General features: G+C 51.6%; 2 protein-coding genes across 8 annotated transcripts in view; both read left to right on the forward strand.

Annotated features, from left to right (window-relative positions):
* Window positions 1-18,305, forward strand: part of SEPTIN5 (septin 5) — a 41,908-nt gene extending 23,603 nt beyond the window's left edge. For 2 of the 7 annotated variants that reach the window (XM_030285610.4, XM_072936185.1), the window contains exons 3-12: window positions 7,578-7,674; window positions 8,188-8,274; window positions 8,820-8,943; window positions 9,048-9,182; window positions 9,858-9,975; window positions 10,298-10,399; window positions 11,318-11,414; window positions 12,673-12,808; window positions 14,353-14,455; window positions 14,768-18,305. In XM_030285610.4, the coding sequence (XP_030141470.1) occupies window positions 7,578-7,674; window positions 8,188-8,274; window positions 8,820-8,943; window positions 9,048-9,182; window positions 9,858-9,975; window positions 10,298-10,399; window positions 11,318-11,414; window positions 12,673-12,808; window positions 14,353-14,455; window positions 14,768-14,824 (1,056 nt within the window). In that variant the 3' untranslated portion in view covers window positions 14,825-18,305. Of the gene's footprint in view, window positions 1-2,320; window positions 2,680-2,700; window positions 3,220-5,936; window positions 6,105-7,577; window positions 7,675-8,187; window positions 8,275-8,819; window positions 8,944-9,047; window positions 9,183-9,857; window positions 9,976-10,297; window positions 10,400-11,317; window positions 11,415-12,672; window positions 12,809-14,352; window positions 14,456-14,767 lie in introns of those variants that run through there. The other 5 variants (XM_012578107.5, XM_072936183.1, XM_002198714.6 and 2 more) reach the window with 5 other exon arrangements.
* Window positions 18,306-19,664: 1,359 nt separating this feature from the next.
* GP1BB (glycoprotein Ib platelet subunit beta) lies at window positions 19,665-20,772 on the forward strand. Its single transcript, XM_072936188.1, has one exon. It carries the CDS (start codon window positions 19,803-19,805, stop codon window positions 20,625-20,627), a length of 825 nt encoding a protein of 274 aa, XP_072792289.1. The 5' UTR covers window positions 19,665-19,802; the 3' UTR covers window positions 20,628-20,772.
* The last annotated feature ends 2,839 nt before the right edge of the window (window positions 20,773-23,611 follow it).

The following is a 23,611-nucleotide window of genomic DNA, read 5'->3' on the forward strand; positions in this document are numbered from 1 at the left end:
ACAGCTCCCCTGCAGGTGGAGGACTTCTCTGCTGTCACAGTTTGACAAAGGGCTGGTCTGTGAGGTGGGAAGGACTTGGTGCACCCCAAGTCTGCATTGCCCTTGCAGACTGGTATACTGGGGCTAGGCTGGGGTTGTCTTCTCTGGCACTCAGAAACCTGGATCCTGCAGCCAGTTTGACCCCCAAGGTGCTGCTGCAAATACCTGCCTGGAGAGGAGCTTAGAGGTGCCAGTGGAAGAAAACACTTTGGATTTGCTCTAGATCTTGGAAGTGTCAAGTTTTTCCCTGCTGAGCTCTGTTGCATACTGCACGAAATGTCCTCTGTTTTTCTTCTTTTAAGGATGGTGTACATCAGATTTCTTGTTGGAGGAGCAGGCCAGGATTTACACTGGGCATTTCTAAGGGCTGTGTGGAAAGAGGATTGTGATCAGAAAGGACAGGGGCAAAACAAGATTGGCTTGGCTGTCTTTGGGTAGTTTGGACACAGATCAGCCTGAGCCAACAGCTCTGGGTGTGTCATGTGTCAGATCTGAGAGACACAAACAAGTCTGTCATTTATGGTTTGGTGACTTTGAGGATGCCAGATGAGCATCTCTCCTGTCTCTAGGAAGGACAGGAGAGGCTGAGGCCAGTTGACTGTCCTTCAGCCTTTTGGAAGCCATAGCATTGGCCACTCAGTCTTAAGATGATCTTTGTAGCCAAGACCTACTCTTCTGTTTCTTTTCCTGATCTTTTCTCTGAGTTATCAGGCATGGCCTTCTGACTGGAATTCCTCCCTGGCTGCCAGTCCTGAGAGCATGTGTGATGTGTGAGAGCTCAAGGCACTTATGAGACAGTTGTTCCTTGTTTCTCTCTGCACTGTCAGCACAGCTCCTGGGGCCATGAACAACACTGTGGTTTTGTCGCAACCAAATTGTTGTTGACTTCATCTGTGATCCCAGCCCAAAAGAATGTTCTGATTTGGTGCAGTGGGCTCGTGGGGATGCAGCAAGTCTCCATGTGCCTTTGGAAGATGCTTGTGGTTAGTGGCCATGTGGCCTATGGTACTCAAACAAGAGTTTTCCAAGCCATGTGAATTCATCGGAGTTGGAGAGGATTTGCTTGCAGCTATAGTGGTTTATGGTGTGGAAGGACTGGTGAGACGTCCTGTTATCTTAAGAAGGTTTGGATGCACCTTGGGTATGCCACAAGCCATTGCTCTTGCTGCCCTGTGCAGGCAGCGTGGTGCTGTCACTGCTCCTCAGTCATGTGCCAGTTGCAGGCCCTGGTGGGAGAGAGCCCCAGTCCTGGAAAGCAAGGATTAGGTGAATCTAGGAGGAAGAAGAGGTGTCATGAGCATGGCCTGACCTACCACTGAGCAGGGAGACCAATGCAGGGCTGTCAGCTCCCTGGGGAATGGAGCAGTGCAGCAGAGGGAAGGCAGAGCCGCCAAACAGGGACGTGTTCTGATCAGTGGCAATTCCTGCCACACCTGGATCTCAGTCCAGACCATCTGCTTGACTGCTACACACAGAAATAACTGGGAACAAAACTCAGTGGGTGTAATTAAGGATGCTGCTGGCAGATCAGGGTGGTTTGGAGAAGGGTTTCTTGCTTGTGGTATGACAGCTGTTATATGGCAGGGGTTTTCCTGCTCTGGGAGTGCTTCCTAGTTCTCCATTTATTTTTTATCAGCCTTTAGGACCTTGTGCCTTTGACTTCTGACATCACCCTCTGTCAGCTTATAGGACAGCAGCGTAGGTAAAACACTGGGGGTTTTCTGCTCTTCTTTCATTTGCACACTCACAGCTGCTTACATGGTGGAGGCCTTGGGTTGTGGCCCAAGGTGACCAGGGCAGACCTTGCTGGTCTGGCACTCTGTGGAGTCACTGCTGGAGTCCTGCAGATCCCAGAGAAGCAGCAGCAGCTCTGGCTGAGAGTGAGGCAGGAGTATGGCTGCAGCATGTGTCCTTCCCATTGGTGAGCAGAAAGCTGCTCAGGAACCCGTGAGGCAAGGGACAGGTTCCTCCAGCACCACCAGTGCTGTCATCTGTCACTTCATTATACATGCTATGGTGTTGTCACTTTATTATACATGCTGTGGTATTAACCCCCCAGTTTCCATAATGGTGTGATTATATGAAATTAGGAGGTTTTGACTGTTTAATATGAATTCCCATTCAGTTTCTATGGCTGCACAGAAAAGCTGGAAGGCATATTTTATAGGTTCAGAACTCAGACTTGAGGTTTGAATGACTTTTTTGATGTGCTGGGCTGTTGTTGGGTTGGGTTCATTTGGTTAATGAACACACAGATGCTTCCTTATTCTGAAACGTCTTCAGAGCTTGAATGGTTGCTGTAAGATCCAGAATGCATCTGCTGCTATTCCAGTTGGATTCAGAGATGAGGCTGCAATAGAGCCTGGACTAGACAAGAGATCAGCCTGCATCATATGGGGACAGATCCATGTCAACTAGGACTGCGGTCTGGGGGTTATATTTGAACCCTGCTTTTTGGGGCCTTTGTGGATCCTTGAGACCTTCACCCACACAGCCAGAAGCAGCACTTTCTTTGTTGAGAGCAGGTTTCCTCCAGCAAACCTTTGTCTTGGCTGCATCAGGCGGGGTATGTAAGAAATCCTCCAGCTGAATAGGCCCATCTGTCACGCGGAGTCAGACTGGTGGCAGGGACAGCATCCGGTACGTGCGCAGCCTCTCCGCGGGACACCGGCGGGGAGAGCCATCGCCTCTGGCCGCGGTGGCCTTTGTCCTGTCCTGCTGGCAGGCTCCTCCCGCGGCACAGGCGGAGGCAGGAAATCCCGGGCAGCTGCCTGGGAGCCTCCTCGCCTCTCCTCGCCTCGCCTCGGCACCGAGGCGAGCCGAGCCAGCCCTGCGTGTGTGTGCACGCGTAGGCGGGGGGGCTGCCGCATGGATTTAGCGAAGGCTGGGAGGGAACACATGGGTTGGGGTTTTTTCCCTTGGCCCGCCGTGGCTTCCCTCCGTCCTGCCAGCCGCGGTTATGGATTCGATCATTATTCAGGAGCGGTTAGTGGAGCGGCTGCTGTCTCCCCGGACGCAGGCACAGCGAAGCCACCCGGGCAAGCTGAAGGTACAGCGGTGTATTTATAGCACTGCGCGAGCCGGGGAGCAGCGGGGACAGGAGGGGGGAGGATGGTGCCCGAGAAGACGCGCGCAGCACAAGATGAGACCTCTGAGGAGCAGAGGAGCGGGAAGACGCCGGTAAGGGGGGGACGGCGGGCACGGAGAGGACGGGAGCAGCCCCCGCGGGGCCGAGGGGCGCTGGGCTGCGGGGAGATGCGCGACGCTTTTGTGCGGTTATTCGGGACAGCGGGTCCCCTGTCTGAATGGCGTGTAACTGCATGGGGGGCTCAGGGCAGGAGTCAGCGCTATGTATGCCCACACGCAGTTCGATTTGTGTTAATTAATGCTGTCTTTTGCTGGCCGAGTTCCTTCTATTCAGCAAATGCTGGTGGCCGAGTGGTTTTGCCGATTCTCCTGTGCTCAGCCCCAGGCCCGAGGAGCAGATGTCCGTGGCAGATGCCTCGGGGGCTGTTTGTGTTATGAATTTATGCAGCGTTCTGCAGTGAAAGGAAGCAAATGGTCTGCCTCTCCTCCAGGGCTGGGCTGTGCTGGTCCGTGCCGACGCGGATGTGGCGGCCGTGCCTGGCCGGAGGGGAAGAGCTGGGGAAGGGCTGCCTGGGGGGAGCTGGATGGCTTGTGCCACCCAGAGGCTGTGACACCGAGAGGGCCCCTTCCCCCTGAAGAAGCAGAGGCGCCAGGACCTAGTACAGCTCCATCATTTCTGAGGCTTGCTCCAGACCTTGACACGAATTATTCTTCAAATTTGCTGTGGTCTCATAATGTTTAATTTTAGCCCTTTTGAATATAACCAGCAAGGCCCCTTTTATCCCCAGGCTGAATGAAGTCATGTGAGATCTGGGTTGGTTTAAACAGCACATCCACCAGAGACATGAGGAGGGAATTGGGAAGGACAGGAGTGATGGAGGCTGTACTCTGCCTTGGAGGTGCAGACAGCCCTGTGAGCACCTCAGTACCAGGCTAGCTTCTCCTCTGTGCAACACATCCTGAGTGTTTCTACACCCCCAACATGAACAGAGCTTGAGCCCACCCAGGGCTTTATTTCTTGGCTTGAACTCCCAGGGAGAGCACTGGCTGCCAGGGGAGCCCTGGCCACCTCGGCTGGGTATTAGAGGATGTGAGGATGTGACACGTTGCTGTAATGTCTGGTGAACCAGCAAGCATGTGCCAAGGGAGAGTACGGGTGTGTTTTTCTTGGCCTGAGGTGCTTTGGTTTGTGACAGGGTCCCAAAGATTGGCCGCAGCTCTTAGTGGCCTCTGTGGTAGTGTGTGGGGCATGTTCCCAGGCACGTGGTTGCGGATTGCCAGCGGGAACAAAGGCAGCAGCATGGAGCAGGTGATGGGAGAGGGGCTCTTTGTGCCAGAGTGCTGCTGGCTTGGCTGGCTGAGGCCCTTTCCTGACAGCTGGAGCTGGCAAGGGAAGCGCAGTGCAGGAACCAGCTGTCCTGGCTTTTGTCAACTTGATGGGACCTGGCTTGTGAGGGTCAAGAGCACAAGGAGGGGGCTGTGATGCATTTAGGAGCTCCCTCCATCCAGGCCTCTCATCTAATTAATGGATTTTAGCTTTTCATAGCCCAGAAAGCTCCCTATCTCTGTCAGTAGCCCTCCCAGGCCTCTCCACCCCATGTGTGGTTGCTCTGCAGGCAGTACCTGGAGGTGGTGAGTGGTGTAGGGCTTTGGGCAAGGCACACGCCAGGCTTGGGAGGCTGCTTGGGTTTCTTAAGTGCCATGTTGATGATGCCATGCTATCAGAGGTAGTGGTACATACCTGTCATAGTGCCTGAATATGACTGGGATAGGAACACACACTGAATGTCTTGAAGTGAAGGTGAAGAACCACAAATCAAGGCTGGTGCAGAGACCATGCTGCTGTTCCTGAGAGAGGGCTGTTACAAGAAGGAGATCCCTCCTCCCAGCTCACCTTGCATCTCTTGCCTTCACCCTTGACAGGGCTCTGCAGTGTGTCCATGGCTGGTCAGAGGGAGACATAGCTGGGGACAGGGTTTTTCCCCTCACAGGTCTGGCTGCCTCCCATAGTGAGGGAAGCTCTTCTGTTGGCATTGCACTCAGCACTGACCTTCCTTTCTGCAAGGGAAATGACTACATGAGTCATGGGTAAAGGGCAGTGCCCTGCACCAGCTGGGATTTGCTCATTTTGGATATCGTGATTTCATGGAGCCATGGGGAGGCAACCAGAGGTATGGCAGATCTCTCTTGGCTGGGCTGAACAGAAATGAGAGATCAGGTTCAGCCAGTTGCACCTGGCAGAAGTAAGTAGAGTTGCACCAGAGCGCAGCTCCCCATTGTCAGCCCCTAGTCATCTAAGGTTAAAAACCAAGCAAAACAAGAGAAACACACCCCAAGCCTCAGCCATGGTTTCATTGGCACACTACTAGTACCATTTCACATGTCAAGTCACTGGAGAGAGCAGGTGATCGATGTCTTTCCAAAGTCTGGTAAAGATCAGGGCAGGAGAAGCACAGAAGGGAAGTATGTTGTATATTTGTGGTGCTTGCTGGGACACACTGGACCTTTTACTGTGAGGAGTTGGCTGTTATGTGTCCACTTTGGCTGTGCTCATGGATGTGTTTTACCAGGAAATGAAGCAGCTGGGAGACAGCTCTGGTACTCTGGTACTCAGAGACAGAGTCTTTTCTTCCTTGTTTTTGTGACCGTGCCATTATCCCATTTCTCACTCTGCTTTGCACACCTCGTTTGCCCTTTGCTGAGCCCTCTGGGTGGCAGTTTGAGGTGTCCCCCAGGCAGGCATTGCTTTGCTGCATGCAGCTTGTCAGAGCTGCCATCACTCATCACCCGGGGTCTCGCTGCCACTCGCTGCACTGCTGCTTGGGATGTCACTGCCTTTTAGATCAGTCATTACAGCTGCCAGTGGAGCACTTTGGGCACTCTCTAATTCTCCCCATTTCTCTAACTTAGTTTTCTCTGTCCTTTCCTGCCTTTCTGGACTGTGGGGTGGTGAAACAACATTGCTTCAGCTATGGGAGGTGAGGAGATCAGAACCCACAATCACTCAGGGCTAAAATGACCAAGTTTCAGACCCAAACCAAATCTCAATTACTGGAAGATAGTGACAGTGCTAAAGGATAGAATCCTTGGGCCATGATGGCCGTCAGCCATATCTGTTCCATCTCAGTGGGCAGTTCAGAGCAGCCATAATTTGGAAGGAGGAGACTCTGTCTTCTTGCTCAGTGTCCCCAGTAGAACTTTGCTGTCTGTCAGACTGAGGATGCCCAGGGATTCTCACGCAGGTGAACATGCAGCTGTAGATAGTCGCTTGGGAGTGACGTTGCCCACCTGCAGTGTAGAAATAGGTGCAAGTCAGCATTGCCCTAAGCTTGGCACCCTGGATCATATTTTGTATTTGAGTATGTGGCCCAGGAATGGAGATAGTTAAACTTATGAACTGAGGTGTTCCCTGTTGTGCCTGGAGAATGGGTGAGGACAGTCATGTGCTTGAAGGCATCCATGGAATAGGAGCTAGGGCCAGTTTTGAGGCACTCCTGTCTCCATGGATTTATCTGTACTGTGAATTCCAGTAGTATGATTATATTCAATGATGTTGAAATGCAGAGTCTATCATGTCTCTAGCTCAGGCATTTGTGAATAGCTTAGTGTGCTTGTACAGAGGGTGTGCCATGCTTGTGAGGTGCCTGTGGATTTTGTGCTGTGAGGGAGCACTCAGTGACAAGGAGCTCTGTCTGGGGGGTGGTTGGGTGGTAGGTAACGCTCCAGTAATACTAAATGTAATACCCTCACCTAAATCATCTCAGTTCTTTTATCAATATTTCCACATCCTTCCACTTCCCTTGCTCCTTGAACTTTGGTCTCCTGGGAAATAACAAAAGAGATTACTCAGGATTTCCTCTTAGTCTGCCAGGAGTGGCTGTGACACAGCAAGAAATAATCCCATCTCAGGTCAAGCAGAAGCTGAGCCACTGTACCTTCTTCTAGACATGGCTCAGGACAGTGTAAGCCCCAGGGTGTTTTAATTACAGAGGTCTCCATCATGTAGCACACGTGTCTCTGGAGGGAGGGATGTGGAAATGACCTGGGGAGAGGTGACATTTGGCGACCCTGCTGTGAAGGGAGCCTGTGACAGTGCAGATGAAACAGAGTTAGGAAAGCTGTCAGCAGCAGCCCTGGATGTGCTCTCTGGTGGGAGTGGTGGGATGTGCATTTTCCCTTGTGGTCTCTATGCTGGGAAGCTGCCAGGAGAGCAGCCAGGCAGGGCTGTGGCCGGGACATGTCCTTCTGTGCCCACCTGTGGGAAGGGACAAGTCCCTAAGCCCAGAGGAGGTGTGTGCCTTGCCCTGCACTGCTGCCAGGGCAGGGACTCGCCTCTCCTCCAGCCCTTGGCTCTGCCCAGGGGCTTTTTGAGTCCCACTCCCTGTCACTGTGAGGCTCAAGCAGAAGGCGTGGCACACGCTGACCTGCTGCCATCCACCTCTGCCCCGCAGGACCATGAGAAGCAGTACGTGGGCTTTGCCACTCTGCCCAACCAGGTCCACCGGAAATCTGTGAAGAAGGGTTTCGACTTCACCCTGATGGTTGCAGGTGAGACTGGATGGAGGTGGCTGGGCCACATGGTGGGGGTATGTGGGGGGAACCAGCTCTCCTCGCTTCCCTTAGGTGCTCCCATAGCGCCTGGATCCTCCTCTCACTCTGTTCTGGTCCTTGTCTCAGGCCCTGCTTTGCTCCCCAGCCTGTGGCAGTTTCCCCAGGAGGAACAGGCCCCTCCTGACCCCTCATAACTCACTCGAGGAAGCTTTTCCTGCAACAGTGACTGCTCTGGGTGCTGGAGGCAGGGCCAAACAGGGACCAAGGGAAAGGAAGGAGAGGAAGAATGGGGAGCTGGGAGATCACATTTTTATGAGGATTGAGACATCTTGCAGCAAAAATCTTTCCACTACTGGAAAAATGTAGTGCCAATAAACAGCTCCTGACAGCTTGTCTCTCTTGCTTCCTCTGGCTCACAATTCAAAGCCTTGTTCAAAGTTTCATTTGTAAGTCAATTAGTGGGTCATGTTGCTTGCTTATTCCTCCTCCCCTTTGCGCTCTGTCAATTAGGAGAATCGGGCCTGGGCAAATCCACGCTGGTGAATAGCCTGTTCCTGACAGACCTCTACAAAGACAGAAAGCTCCTCAATGCAGAGGGTGAGTTGGGGGCAAAGCAGGGTGAATGGGACTGTCCTAAGGACTAGCACTTTGGTTCCTTGCTTCAGCAGCAGCTACAAGCTTGGCTGGATCACAGCCCTCTTGTTTGGCTCTGCTCTTCTTTGTGTCTGCTAAGGCACTAGAATTGAGCAAAAAGGGGTTTGGCTGTAGGGCATTTCTGTCCTTTGAAGGGAAGATGAAGCTACAGAGCAGCAATAGCCCTTTGGGAACAGATACTAAGATTTGTCATTTGTTCTTGGATGCTGGAGTATGGTAGGGATTCCCCTTCCCCAGTGACTGGACAAAATGTTGAGAACAGCTGGGCTACAGGCACTTCAGAGGTTTGTGTATCTTCTTGGAGTCTGTCTACCTGCTGCTGGCCCCTGCAGTACCACCCTCTTGAGGCTCCTTAGGGCATGATCTGGGGTTTTTGAAACCTGTGTTACTCCGTGTGGTCAGTGGTAAAAGGGAGCTGGCTTGTCATGGGTGTAGTGGGGATCCCCAGCAATACTGCCTGGCTTTAACTAACGTGCTCCTGTTCAAAGAGAGGATCAACCAGACAGTGGAGATCATCAAGCACACAGTGGACATTGAGGAGAAGGGTGTCAAGCTGAAGCTGACCATAGTGGACACACCAGGCTTTGGAGATGCTGTTAACAACACTGAGTGGTGAGCAGGGCATTGCTGCCTTCTTTTTTGTCCTTGACCTCAGAGTTATTAGGAGACAGGGGACACTACTGATGATTTTGTTTTGATTGAATTGCTCTTCCCAGCTGGAAGCCCATCACTGACTACATTGACCAGCAGTTTGAACAGTATTTCCGTGATGAGAGTGGCCTGAACCGGAAGAACATCCAGGACAACCGAGTGCATTGCTGCCTCTACTTCATCTCGCCCTTTGGGCATGGGTGAGAGCCACACTCCAGGCCTGGGGGGTGACTAAGTCCAGAGGGAAGACCCTTGTGCCCCAGGATTGCCCTGTAGCAGCTTGTACACTGCCAGGGCTGTTTGCAGAAGAAAGGGGCAATGTCTGGATGTTCTCCCTCTGCTGAGCATCACAGCACTCCCTTCCTCTCACTGGCAGGACAGACTGCCTGTGAACAGACAACAGCAGATCTCCCTCAGGCCTTACAGCCTGATTTGAAAATCAGAAGAAATAATGCCATGCCGACTTGCATGTTCCTATCTAGCTAAGCTGGACTGATGTGTAGGAAAGGGAGCTTTAAGCTGCTTTCAGTCCCTGCCCCTTGCTGACTCGTGTCAGCCTAGCCTGGAGCAGCTGAAGGGGCTATGTTGGCTGCCTGTGCTACAGGACAGCTGGAGGGAGACCCCAGGCTGTGACCTGGGCAGTGTTTGGCCTGCAAGGGAGCAAATACCCAGCCAGTGTCTGTATGAGACACTCGGCAGCTAAAATTGGAGACAGCTTTCCTGGAGGTACAGCCCTAGCTGAGGGCTGTCCCAGTGCTGCTGCAGGCTCTTGTGACAGTGCTGTCCTTTTCCCTTTGTGCTTGGTGGGTGAGAGAGGCTGGAGGGGGAGCTGCCCAGTGTGTCTTTGCTAACAGTGTCCCTCATCCCTGCTGCAGGCTGAGGCCTGTGGATGTTGAGTTCATGAAGGCTCTGCATGAGAAGGTCAACATTGTGCCCCTGATTGCCAAAGCTGACTGCCTGATCCCCTCCGAGATCCGGAAGCTGAAAGAGAGGGTGAGATGCTCTTTCTGTACGGGGTTATACCTGAAGCAGTGTCAGGGATCAGCTGCGGGGGGGGGGGGGCAGATAGAGATACATGTATTTATGTGTCTGTACAGCGTGTTTGTGTGTATATATATATACACATATACAGTGTCTGCACATACAGCTGCAGCCATGCTCTGCTCTCAGCAGAGAGGATGACTGTAGAAGAAACATCAAATCTTTTTGCCCATCTGTAGGCTATAGCAAACCGTGGTAGCACAAACAGAATAAACCCAGGATTTCTGTATTGTTCAGTTTTACATCCTCTTGGTTTTGTCTTGCATGGACATAGATCCGGGAAGAGATCGACAAATTTGGCATTAAAGTGTATCAGTTTCCTGAGTGTGACTCTGATGAAGATGAGGAGTTCAAGCAGCAAGACAGAGAGCTGAAGGTAAGGAATCTGCTCAGCAGGGTCTGGGGAATCAGATTCCTGGGTATGTGGGTTAGTGCAGAAGGAGCCAGAGCTGCCCTGCTTGTGCTGAAGACCTGTGCTACTGCTACCCAGGGAATAGCCTTGACTCATGTGGTAGATGCCCTGGAGAAGATGCTGATGTCCTTGCTGGTGCCATGAAGTCAAGTGTGGTGTGAACTCACAGCCCTTCTCTCTCTTTCTCTCTCTCTCTCTAAACTCACTGCTCTCCCTCCAGGCAGTGCCAGTCTTTCCTCCATCTGCCCCAGCCTGTATGTTTGAGATGAAAGCTGGGTTGTACAGCAGTTCTGAGCTTCTGTTTGTGGATGATGCCATCAGCAAGCAGGAGAGATTTTTGAGTGATTAGGCACCACTGTGACACATCAGTTGCATTGGGGGACACAACATGATCCTACAGGCACATCTGGAGGCCCCAGCAGCCCAGTCCTCACTGCCTCCCAAGCCTGTGTGTGCATGCAGTACGGCCTTGTTTCTCCTGTCAGAGGGGGGCAATGGGCTTTGACTCCCTTCAGAGCAGACAGGAGCACAGACTCCACATTCCTGTTCTTGGCATACATTGTTCCTTGCTTGGTGTCCCAGCCTCTTTGCTTTCTTGTAGAGCTTCCCCTTAATGAAGGGATGCAGGCACGTGCAGAGACACAGCTTCCCTCAGGACAGCTGAGCTCAGGCTGGGAACTGGGCTGCTTGTACATCCCAGTGCTTTAGGCTTTTCTCTGCAACTGGGTTGAGGTGCTGTGCTCTGTGGCGTGTGTGGATGTCCCTGTGCCTTTCCTACCAGCACCTTCCTCCTGCTGTTCTGCTGTGCCTGAGCTTGGCCCCTGGAGAAGGGATCCATGCCAGCCGGGGCTGAGCTGGGCTCAGCGGTGCCTCTCGTTCCAGGAGAGCGCTCCCTTCGCCGTCATCGGCAGCAACACCGTGGTGGAGGCGAAAGGCCAGCGGGTCCGTGGCCGGCTCTATCCCTGGGGCATTGTGGAAGGTAAGCATGGAGCCTGGGAGCACTGGGAGGAGGAGCAGGTAGGGACGGGGCAAGGACAGACAGGAATTTCCAACACAGAGGGCAGGGGAGAGCTGGGGCTGTCTGGGCCACCTTTGGCACATGGCAGGGGACAAGGTAGGGTAAAGACAGAGGCACTGGGACTGGCTCAGGAGGTCTGTGTTACTGGGAGTGTATCAATAACCCTCCCATTGCAGACTGAGGAAGAGAGGCTCCAGTGTGAATTGATGAATACCTAAGCTTTAATGTGCACTAGGACATGGCTTCTTATTAAGCTTCTTATTAAGTTTATTTTCTGGGGAGAAGCTGTTGCTTTCAGCCAAACAATCAGAAACCCTCGTGCACTCCCTCCTGTGCTGCTGCTCCTGTGAGTGCTGGAATTGCTGGGCTGGAGGCTGTGCTGATGCACAGTGTTTGTCTCCAACTTTCTTCCCTTCTAAAGGGAGAAATTTCATAAAGCCCTTAGGCAGAATAACCCTGGAATGGCTTTTGCTGCTGTTGCTGATTTGCCCTTGCTGGTTTGTTGCTTTAAGACCTTGCAGCTTTAGATCCCAAAAGCTTGTGTTTGCACTCATGGGCTGGTGCTGGCTGCTTGGGCTGCTCAGCTGTTGGCTCTGCTCCCTCAGTGGCTCCAGAGGGTCATGTGCCTGTTAGGATGCTGGCATTTGGCAGAAGGATCAACTTTGTGAATCCCTGTGCCTGATACAGTTGGTTTTCCCCAGCCCTGCAGAGAGGCAAATGGAGATCATCACAGCAGCACAGTGCTTCCCACAGCGCTGTCTGGAGCTAGGCTCCCCATGGCAACAGCAGCTCTCAGCTTCCATTGCCTGTTCTTGGCTTTGCCCCTCAGGGGCTAATTTTGTCTACAGGGGCCTTTTGATAAGTCCTAGATTCTGATCAGACAAGTAATTTACCTCCAGCACCAGCTGTGCTCACTGTGGTTCTAACAGTGACATCCCATTAGATGTGATCCTCTCTCAGGGCTCTGCTGTATGTGCTTGATTAATTCTTTTACACAGAAAAGGTCCTGGGACCACGGTGCCTTCAGCAGCCTGGCCTCAGTGTTGAGAAGTGCAGAGCACCATTGAGGCCTGTGCCATGGCAGTGGCAGGTGATGATGAGGAAGGAGCCCTGGGTGGGGTTTTAGTCCAGTCCGTGTGTCCAGGAGCTGAGAAGGGGCTCCTTGGAGAGGCCTGGTGAGATGTGATATCCAGGCACTCTCCCGTTGTTGCTTCCACAGTGGAAAACCAGGCACACTGCGACTTTGTGAAGCTGCGGAACATGCTGATCCGGACACACATGCACGACCTGAAGGACGTCACTTGCGATGTCCACTACGAGAACTACCGAGCTCAGTGCATCCAGCAAATGACCAGGTGGGTCCCCACCTCTGGTGGGAGAGGTCTGGCACCTTCTGTGGAGCTGGGGTTGCTCTCACAACAGTTCATTGGTCAGGAGGCTGTGGATCTGCTGGGGACTTGCTGGGCTGCAGCCTCCAGGAATGGCACTGGTAACTAAAATAGCAAATCCAAGCATGTTTCCCACAGCCTGAACCCAAGGCAGGAATGCTTCTGAGAATCCACATTCCTGTCTGAGGATTCCCCATGCAGCTATAAAGAAACAGGCCTGGAGATTCTTTTGAAGAGCTGTTTCTAGCAGTGGATGAAATACATCCAGCCTAATAAAATGGGATAAACCATCTCTCTGGTGAGGGATAGCTGTGTGCATTGCTGAGCAGGAATGCATTCTGTGGTCTGCAGTTATGTCTAAATAATAACATGACCCTTGGGATGCTGCTGTTTCTCAGGCAACAGGGCCCAGGAATTAGTAAGACAACACATCTTCAAAGATTTCTCTGCATTGTCTTCCCTTTGCATTTGATGCTCTGTGGTTTTAGTCAGAATGATCAGAAAACAGAAGAGAGAACACTCACAGGCTTCTCATTTGAGACCTCTACTTTTCCTTCTCCCTTCCATGACGGATATACTGGTGAAAAAACTTGGGTTTAAGTAGGTCTTGGCTCCTCTGTTGTGAACCATTCCCTTCACTTCCTGCCAGCCCTGGCTGGTAGCTCTGTGCTGCCACATTGCAGAGCAGAATGGCTGTGCTTCAGCAAGGAGCAGTGCTGCATGTGTGCCAACGTGCAGGTTGGCACGGTCTCCTGACACGCAGTGTATCCCTGTACTTTTGCATAGCAGACAAGCCTGTTTTTTCAGCAGCAAGTATATGGAATCCCAAAATAACTATGTTAAATGCTAGAGCTGGGTGAACAGTGTCACAGCTGCTATTTAGGTAGGCTGTGTGTCTATTAAAAGAAGAGCACAGTGAAAAAGTGGTTGCTATGCCTAGAGAAAGCTTCAGTTTGGTACCGTTTCTCATGCCATGATTAGTTCCTTGCCAGCGAGCAAGTTTCATAAAACCAGTACAGGGCCATTTCTAGGGCAGTTGTTTTTGTAGGAGAGCCTAAGCTCCAAGGCTGGAATTGTCTCAATAATGAACCAATGGTGACTCCAAGTGGTGAATATGTGCAAGTGGCATCATGAAATTCCAATTTCAGCCCAGTCTTTTTTGGCTACTGCCATTCCCTCCTCATCTACTGAGAGCGCCTGTCTTTTGAAAGAAAATAATCTCCTTCCTGTGTCCCCTACCTGCATTCATGGGCACCTCAGCCCTCAGAGCCATGCTGCTGTGCTGTGCCTGTCTCGTGTCCCCCACTTCCTGAACAGGAGGTCTCATTCTCCATCCAGGTGCATGCCACAGCTCTGGACTAGATTGCCCTATGGCCCCTCCACTTGTTTGGGTGTGTGATGCTGCATTACTGGTGGCTCTACCACGGGGAGTGTCAGTCATTGTGTGGTGACACCAAAGCCAGCCATCCTGGACCACAAGTGACTGTTCTTCCCCCTCTTTCCATCTCTAGCAAGCTGACTCAGGACAACAGGATAGAAAGCCCCATTCCTATCCTGCCTCTCCCAACACCAGACACAGAGACAGAGAAGCTGATTAAGATGAAGGATGAGGAGGTGAGTACCATTTCTGCCTGTCCCTCCTGGATATTGGAGCTGGAATCCCAGGAGTTTCTCCAGAGTTGCCCCATACAGGCAGTCCTGAGGCTTCCCACTTCTGTGGGCTCCTGGGGTGGAGGACTGTTGAAAAGGTTAAAAGCTGTGTCTTCTCTGTCAGGGAAACATAGCTCCCTTCCACCTCAGACACAGGTACCTCTGTGCTCAGGCAGGAGTTAATACTCCCTGAGGGATCCCCTTGTCAGCTCCAAGGGGTTCCCAAGTCTGGATCCACTGGTCCCTTTCTGACTCTCTCTCCTGTGTCTCCTGCAGCTACGGCGGATGCAAGAGATGCTGCAGAAGATGCAGCAGCAGATGCAGGACCAGTGAGAGGCAGGTACCTGGAGGGCAGAAGGGATCCCCCAGTGACCATCTGAGACCTAGCAAGAGCTGTGAACATTTAGAAAAGGTTTCCTATTGTATAGAGACTTGTGGGCAAGAGCTGCACCCGCACCCTCTAATTTATTAGCAGCAGTGCTGGCTTTTTGACCAGCTGGATTGTGGAGGAGGCTGTTCACTTAACAGTTTACTGATGTGTATTTTTTTTTTTTTTAATAATTATTCTTTCATTTATTTTTTCCTTTTTTTTTTTAAGAAGCTAGCCTGGAACATCTCTAAGGCATCCTAAAAATAAGAAAAGAAAAAGTCTCCCTTTCCTATGTACTAATCTCTTGTTTGGGAATGCTCTGGTATTTGAAATCCTGGTTTCTCTGGTGTACAGACTTAGAGTATCTGTGTCAATGCACGTAAGTGTTTACTCCCAACTGAGGTGCTGTGCCTGAGTCCCCGTTCCCCTTGTCTGAGGCCAGCACAAGCATTGTAAAGGCAGCCATACCCTCCTGTGAGTTTGACCTGTGCTGCTTGGGCTTCTCAGCCTGGGGACAGTGCTGGCCCAGGGAACTGGGGCTGGGGGTTTCTCTGTGCACTGACCTGCTCAGGAGTCCTGATGATTGCCTGGTATCCTGTCCAGGTTTTTATGGGTTTTTTGTTTAGTTGGTTGGTTTTGTTCTTCCTAGCAAGAAAACTCCAGGATGTTTGCACTGAACAGCAAAAGACTGAGTGCCTCGAGGCTGGTTACAAGAAAACTGTTCTTAGTTACATCTTTCTGGCAAAGGAGTTGTTGACTATTGCCTGCAAAGAGGTGATTGGAGTGAGCCCTTTCCCTGCCATGGTTTCTTCCCACAGCAGGCTGGAGGCATTGGTAGAGGAACCCTAATGCCCTGCAGTAGCTGGGTGAGGGTGTTTCCTGGTTTAGCTCTGGTCACCACTTGCAGTGTGTCTTCAGTGTCTGCTCTGAAAAGCACTGTGGCAGCCAGAGCACTTGCCAAGACTGCTTTGGAGGGGGTAGAAACCCTAGGGCTGAAATCCAACCCAAAATGCAGACCTGTCCCTACCCCTAGGCTTTACAGTCCTACAAGCACATTGCTGGCTCCAAGCTTCTCCTGGGGGAAGGGGCAGTTTTTGTAGGCTTGTATCCAAGATCTTCAGGCAGTCTGTGTGGGCAGGTGTTGGGTCAGCCTGGCAGGTGCAGAGCTGTCATTGAGTGGGGCTGAGCACAGCCCAGCAGGCTTGGCTCTTGCTCCCCTGCCTTTCCCCTGGGCATTCAGCCCTTCTCCCCCTCCTTATTCCTTGGCTCTTCCTGCCCTAGTGCTGGGAAGGCTGGTGGGTCTGCTGGGCAGAGATAAAAGCACTCTTTGGGTAGCAGCTCCTGTCCTGTTCTTGTTTCCTGCAGTATTTTTAACTTGAGTCCAGCCAGAGCAGAGCCCTGGAGTGTGATGTGCCTGACAGGGCAGGGCTCATCAGTAACACTGCCACACTCACAGGAGTCAGGGCTGTTGGAGGGGGAGACACTTGGCTCTTCCCTCTGACTCCAGGGAGTGCAGCCATGGGCTGGGCCCTTCTGCTCCTTGGCTGACTCCTCTGCCCCCTTTCCCCTTTTGTATCTGTTCCTCCATCTCTGGATCTCCCCAGTAGATCTCCCTGGGTAGGAAGCACAGTGTTGGCCAGGAATGGGCAGGCCCTGGATTCTGTTACTAGCCACTGCATTTGTCTGATTCCTCCCTGGGGCTTTGGAATCCCCGTCGGGGTTTGTCCAGGTCCCTGGTGAGTAGGTTGGCTGGTTCCAGTTATTCACTGTACAGAGCCTCTGCTTAGCCAGAGCATGGACTGTAGGGGCAGGAGAGAGACCCTGGCACCATGTGGAAGGACAAAGTAAGGATGACACAACTGTGCAAGCTGAGCAAGAGTAGTGTTCAACAATGTTCAGGTTTTTTGTTTTTTTTTTTCATGCTCCCCTGTTTTGGACTCATAAGTGGCAGTGCCATTCTAGGAGAGCAGAAGGATTCAGCTTGATTTCAGTAACATGAAGGACTGAGGCACCTGAGAGGAAGTATAACCTTTCTTTGCATTATGTGCTTACTTGAGCAGTGGAGTAGCCTGAAACAGGAGCTTCCTCCAGGTTTTCCAGAAAGGTGGACAGCTGAGTTCTCAGCTTTGTCTGTGCTAACACAAAAGGAAACATCTTGAAGTACCTATCCCCTCTTTTCTTACACTAATCTTGGTGAGGAGGATGTTGTGTTGCAAATGAGCCTTGTTTACCTGGAGATTTTCCTCTTTCAAACAGATTCATTCCTAGAAGATAAAGGAGACCTTTTCCCTTTAGCATGGACATAGAGCAGCTGACACCTTTCATGCTGGGCTGTGCACAGAGGTGCTGTGTGCTGGTGAAAGCTCAGGGTACACTGGTCACAGGCAGGGTTGCTGAGGGTGGATCTGCCCATCCCTCCACGTGGGGAAGTCTCCATCAGCTCAGTGCATGTGCCTCCTACATCAAGTCAAGGATCACAAGCCTGTCCTCCACAGAGAGCTGAAGCCTTTGGCTACCAGCTGGCAAAGATGGTTCAAGTTGCATTTAGGAAAAAACACACAAGAGTGAGGCACCAGAGATGGCTTCTACGGGGGGGTGATGGTACCACTGAAATCATGTCTCTGTAGGATGTTCCCTGGCCAGAATTTAGGGACTGCTTGGAAAGGGATTAGAGACTGATTCTGGGGGACATCAGGGGTTCAGATTCTGGCCTGAAAGGTGGAATCTGTTCATTTAAGGAGTGTGTTGTACTGTGGCATCAATTCTCACAGTAAGTGGAGAAGAGACTCCTGAACACAGGGAGCTTAGCCATGTGGCTCTGGCACTGAGAAGTGTGGATAGGGAAGTAATTTAACACCTCCCCTCACAACCCTCCACAGCCTCACATACAATCCCTGCACCCCCTGGCACATTCCCATGTCTCTGCCAAGCTTTGCCCTGCTGAGTGAGTGGCTGCAGGGATGGTGTCCCACTCCACAGCTATCCCAGGCTGCAGCTGGGGCTGTTGGTACATCTTGGCCCCTGTGCCTGACAGGATGGATCCATGGCATGAACCCCTTGTGTGCCACTGCTGTGCTGGTCCTGCCTGTGCAGTCTTTGCTGCCTCCTTGCATGCCTCCCCTCAAAGGAGGGGCTCCCACTCGTCGTGCTCTGCAATGGCATTCCCTGCTCTTCCTCACAAACTCTGCTGTGCTTTAATGCTGCCTTGCTCCTGCCATGCACCTTCCTCACCCCCTGCTCCATTCCTAGGCTCTATGTTTCCTGTCCATCTGTTGGGTTATTATAATTATATTTTTTTGTAAATTTCTGTTTGAACATTTTGTCATTGTGAACAAAGAAAATGAAACCTTTTAAACATATCCATTTTATTAAATGATTATTGTTATTATTATTAATGTTTACTACCTGAATTGATCAGTGAAATAAATACATTCAAAAATCCAACCTCTTTCTGTTTAATTTTCATCCCCCTTGAGCAGAATTGGTGATACATTATAGGCAGGAGAGAGCAAAACTGACCCTGTTTCTCCTTTTATCTAATTCAGTCAGAGCAGGTTTCAGGCAGTTTTCCTGCATGGGATTTCTGGCCTGTTTATTCCAGAAGCTAGCAAGAGGATCTTGAAGGTTCTTCTATATCCAAGCTTCCCCTAGGAGTGGTATCTAAAGCATCAGTGGTCAGCTGGCAAGATCCAGTCCCAGGAAATCCAGTTTGTAAGTAGCCAGGAGAACATTGCCAAGTCCATGCTGCATGCAGAGCCACAATAGGTCTGGCTCTAGATCAGCTCCATGCCACACCTGGCCTGAGCACCTGCCTGTGAATAAACAGAGCACTGAACACATGAGACAAGGTAAGTTTGCTGAACAAACTTACCCTGCTGTAGTTGAGCTGCTCCCAAGTGGAAAGCAGACTCTGCAGGAAAAACTGGGTTAGTTTGTTAGCCTAAGATATCTTTCCCACTCTGCCTGGCCACCACAGTGAAACAACTGGAATTATCTGCTCCAATTTTGTAGCCCTTCAGACTTGGTAACATTTCTGTTGGGCTGAGCCTGTGGGCCCAGAATCACAATTACCAGTACTGGCAGCCTCTCCCAGCAAACGTGTTCTTGTGAGCAGTGTCAGCTCCTGTTTCTTGGAAGACTTGCTCAGTGAAGCCTCAGCTTCCGGTGACATGCAGCAGACTTGCAGGAAGGCCTCATGTGGGAGGTGTCCCTGGGATGAGCCTGACCCTTATCTTGCCAGCCAGCTGCAAGGGGATTATCTGGGAACACAGCTATGCACACACTCTTGCACTGGCTGGACTGCCTCAAGACTTTTCTCTTGTGTTGTAAAGCCAGCAAGAAAGCAAGGATTGAACTACTCTGGTAAGTCAATAATTCTACTTTCTACTCTTCTTTAAAATTTTGTTTGATTGATTGGCAATTACAATTTGTCAAGCACAGAAAAATACTGCCTTGTTGCTGGTATGTGTAGTTATTCTCCTGGAGAAGTTACAGCAGCTCCTGTTCAGCAGTGGCATGAGACTGTAACATAAAAAAAGCTCGTTTGACCAATGTCTCCCAGCACAGGTGATTATTCATCTGCTGGAGCAGTGTCTAGCATGAAAAACTCCACTGGCCTCCATCCTCAGTGGTCAGCACCTTCTCTGCAGCCAAAGACTGTTTATCACTTCTTTTCAAGGCTGAAAAGGCTATTTTTTACTCATGGTAACAGTAGATTTATTTCTGAATCTCCTCTTGCAGTTTGCATGAATGAAACTTTGCTCCAGGGCTATGATAAAGCACGACAAAGTTCATATTCTAGTTTTTGATTCCTGGACAGAAATTTTCTTGGCTACCCTGATAATGGGCCTCCAGTAGTGGTAAAAACACAAACAGCTCTTGTACATTTCTGAGGAATAGTGAAAATGTATTTGATGGCTGCAGCTAAGCCTTCCAGTAGCCATGCGTTCATATCCCTCCTCAAATCCAGGTTGGAAGACCATGAAAATTCCTTCACCTGTAGCAAGAGACCAGAATTTGCTCTCTTTTAACTCTGTTTTTTTCAGAGCTCTTGGGTCTCCAGTGGAGGACACAGATTATCCAACTTCAGAAGCTCATCCTCAGAACAAAACAACAAAAGACCTTGGCTGTGGTGTCAGTCCTAGAGTGCGTGGTGTCTGGTCTGCACCTCATCCATTTTCATCAGGGAAGTGTTTGCAGGTGAAAATGAACAGTGGAATTCTCTTGTCCCTCCTTGGCTTCCTCCCACTCGTGACATCCTTATGCCCTGTGCCATGCAAGTGCACCACCAACATTACTGACTGCTCATTGAAAAACCTGACTGTAGAAAACCTGCCCTCTGCATTCCATCCTTCAGTTGAAATCATCCACCTGGCTTCGAACAGGCTCACCTCTATTCCCAATGGGCTCTTTGACAACCTGAGGAGCCTCCAGGTAGTCTACCTGCAGGGCAACCCTTGGGAATGCACCTGTGACATCCTCTACTTGCGCTCCTGGCTCCAGTGGCAGCAGAACCGGAGCCAGTACAGGGATGTGAGGTGCAGCTCCCCGGAGCACCTGCAGGGCCGGATCATCGCCTACCTGACAGAAGATGAGATTGTCTCCACATGCCAGCACTGGTACTGCAGCCTGGCTCTCCTCTCTCAGTTCTCTCTCTTCATCCTCCTTTTCCTCCAGGGTATCTTGGTTATCCTCATCATTGTCTACCTGCAGAAATTTCGGAGAATGATCGCTGAAGCCCGGAGCACCACCCGAGAACTAGATTAGCGGGTAGACCCTTGGGTATCTTCTTCAATAAACCCCTCCAACAATTATTAACATCATGAGACAGAAGACCCTCCTCCCTTTGGGGGATGCTGTGCCAAAGTCCTGTAGTTTGTGATACCCAGAGAGGACAGTTAAGTACAGCATCTAATCCTGACAGCAGTCTGAAGCAGAATTTGAACTGATCAGACTTTTGCTGTGTTCCTAAAGAATCAATCTCATGTTTTTTCAATGCTGTAAATTCTTTAGCATGATCTTGACTGCTTGTCTGAGCTGGAAGTGGTTCAGTAGACTGAGGAAGTTATAAAGTACAGCAACCAGAACTGACTCAAACAGCTCATAAACTCACAGGGGCTCCAGTGCTCAATCCCTCTTCTACAGTATTCCAGCCATATTTCTGAGGATGCTTCTGGTTATGCTGGGTCAGGTGAGGACAGAGGTGGGCAGTGAACTGTTTGACTACTGAGCTCGGATAATGGAGAAATAGAGTTTCCTTCTGCTACCACAGACAGCATTAAGAGCTTTGGACTAGGAATTTAGTCTTCTCTGCCTTGGTTTCCCAAGTAAAAGGGAAAGGAAATGTCTTCTTGCTTGATGCATCTTTTCAAATGTTGTTCTGGGAGAGGAAGGGCATGTCTAGAAGCCCATTCATTTTACCTTATCTGCATTCCTTTTAGTCTATTTTAGTTTTAATACTGACTTGAGTGAGTCTGGGGCCCTGAATCTTTATGAGAAATTCATCCTGAAGACAAGAATTGTTTGACTGTGCTTGTATGGCACCTGGCACAAGAGATTTGGTCTTGAGAGGCTCAAACTACAAACCCCACTGATATGCCTACTGCTGTCTATGGTGTCCCTTAATTATTTTTGAAATAAAGCAAAATTTAAATAAAATTATGCACAACAGGTAAATGGCTTATTTTTCTATTCTGCACTGGGTATCTTGCATTCTGTTGTGCTCCCTCAGAATTTGTGCCAAGAAAAACAAATCCTGAGGGCAGGTGCAGAAATTACTGGAGTGCACCTTACAGTTAAACTTTGGGAGCTGCTGGCTTCTATCATGGGCCAGGAGAAACAGGAGTTTCTTGTAAAGCCACTGTGGGGCTGCTTGTTTTGTGATGCAGGTGGAATGGGGAGGGCGTTAGAGGGGCCAGCAAGCTGTGGGGTGACCAGCAGGTGAACGACCTGTGCCCTTCAGCCCCCAAACCCAAGTCAGGGGGGTCCATTCCCCACTCAGCTCACACGCGAATGCAGCTCGGCCACGAGAAGGGCTCTTTGCCCAGGGGTTGCTGGCAGCGGTGGGGACGGGGCAGCCGGTGGCAGGGGACGGGGCGGGCTGGGGCAGTGACCAAACAGGCGGGGGAAGGTGATGGGACATGGGATAGGTGAGGGCAGTAACGGAGCAGTGACGGGACACGGGAGGGCAGCGACCGAACAGGTGCGGACAGTGGTGGGACACGGGACAGGCGAGGGCAGTGAGCGAACAGGGACCGTGGCAGGACTCGGGACAGGTAAAGACAGTACGGGGACACGGGACAGGCGGGGGCAGTGAGCGAACAGGGACCGTGGCAGGACTCGGTACAGGTAAAGACAGTACGGGGACACGGGACAGGCGGGGGCAGTGAGCGAACAGGGACAGTACCGGGACTCGGGCCAGGCGGGGGCAGTGAGCGAACAGGGGCAGCGGCGGGACTCGGGACAGGCGGGGGCAATGAGCGAACAGGGGCAGTACCGGGACTCGGGACAGGCGGGGGCAGTGGGACCCGGGGCAGTGACCGAGCCCCGCCCGCAGCGCTGCCCCGCGGCCGCCGAGCGCCCCCTAGCGGCCCGCTGGCGCTGCCCCAGGCCGCTGAGGGAGCCGTGACGGGGAAGGAGCTGAAGGAGCCGGTCCGGGCACTCCGGGTCCGCCTGAGGGGAAGAAGGGAGTCCTGGGGCTTCTCTGCCCCAGGCTGCTTCACCTCGGCTCGGCTCAGCCCAGAGGGCCGCGCTAGCCCCAAAGGCACCAGTGAAAAGCCCCGGGTGCCCGGGCGGCGGTGCCGAGGGAGCTGAGGCGGCAAAATGGAGGCCTGCGCGTCCCCTCACGGGCAGCGCGCGGGTGGGGTCGATGGCTGAGAAGGACGTTTTCCATGCTGTGTGTACCGGGCCAGCCTGACTGAGGTGAGTAACATGGGGCTCTGCCTTGGGGTCTCCTTCTGCCATTTCCTTGCTGTGCCCCGTGTCCCTCCAGCACTAACCCTTGTGTCATTGGCCTGACTGGATGTGGCAGCAAGACACCCAAGGAAATGGGGGTCCAACTCAGATTTCTATTTTCTTCTGGGGACTGCACCTCTTGCACCAGTATCCCCTGCATTATCACTATGACCATGACCTCCAAGGAGGGACACAGGTCCACTGAGGAGCCTCCTCTGTGGAGAGGTCCAAATTGGTGCTCCGTGAGGCACCGTGAGGGGACCCACAGGCCTCCATCTTCCCGCCTCAGCTCCTCGGCACCACCGCCCTGAGTACCCGGGGCTTTTCACTGCAACACCTTGTGTGTTTGGGGGCTGCGGATTTTTAGCTGAATTTACCTGAGTTAGAAGATGATGCTGGTGCATGTGGGCAGTACCACAGGTTCAGTTGCTGGGAGAGGCTGCACTGGGAGCAGGCACAGTCCCAGCCCTGTGACTGCTTAGTCTGTTAACACTGCCATGGGGTGCTGAAAATCCTTTATGGCTCAGTGTGTCCAGAGAGACAGAGCAACTGCTGACTTTGGTTTTGCTCCCATGAGGAGGCAGGAGGGCTCCTGACTCTGCATCATTAAGTCTTGGCACATGAAAGTTTAAAAGCCTTTTTGGCATTATTTGCACCTGTGAAAAATGTGACCAGCCATGGCACTGTGATAATGAATTGCACTGAGTGCAGAGTGATTTGTGTGCCATGGCAGCATGTCTAATCCATAAATCCAGAGCCTGCATATCTTGCCTTCTCCTGGCTCTGGAATCTGCATG

This window comes from Taeniopygia guttata, chromosome 15 (assembly GCF_048771995.1).
Source record: "Taeniopygia guttata chromosome 15, bTaeGut7.mat, whole genome shotgun sequence".
Classification (NCBI taxonomy): domain Eukaryota; kingdom Metazoa; phylum Chordata; class Aves; order Passeriformes; family Estrildidae; genus Taeniopygia; species Taeniopygia guttata.

Coding starts and splice junctions, on each gene's coding strand:
- GP1BB (XM_072936188.1), top strand. CDS start 19,803: ATGCGTTCATATCCCTCCTCAAATCCAGGTTGGAAGACCATGAAAATT.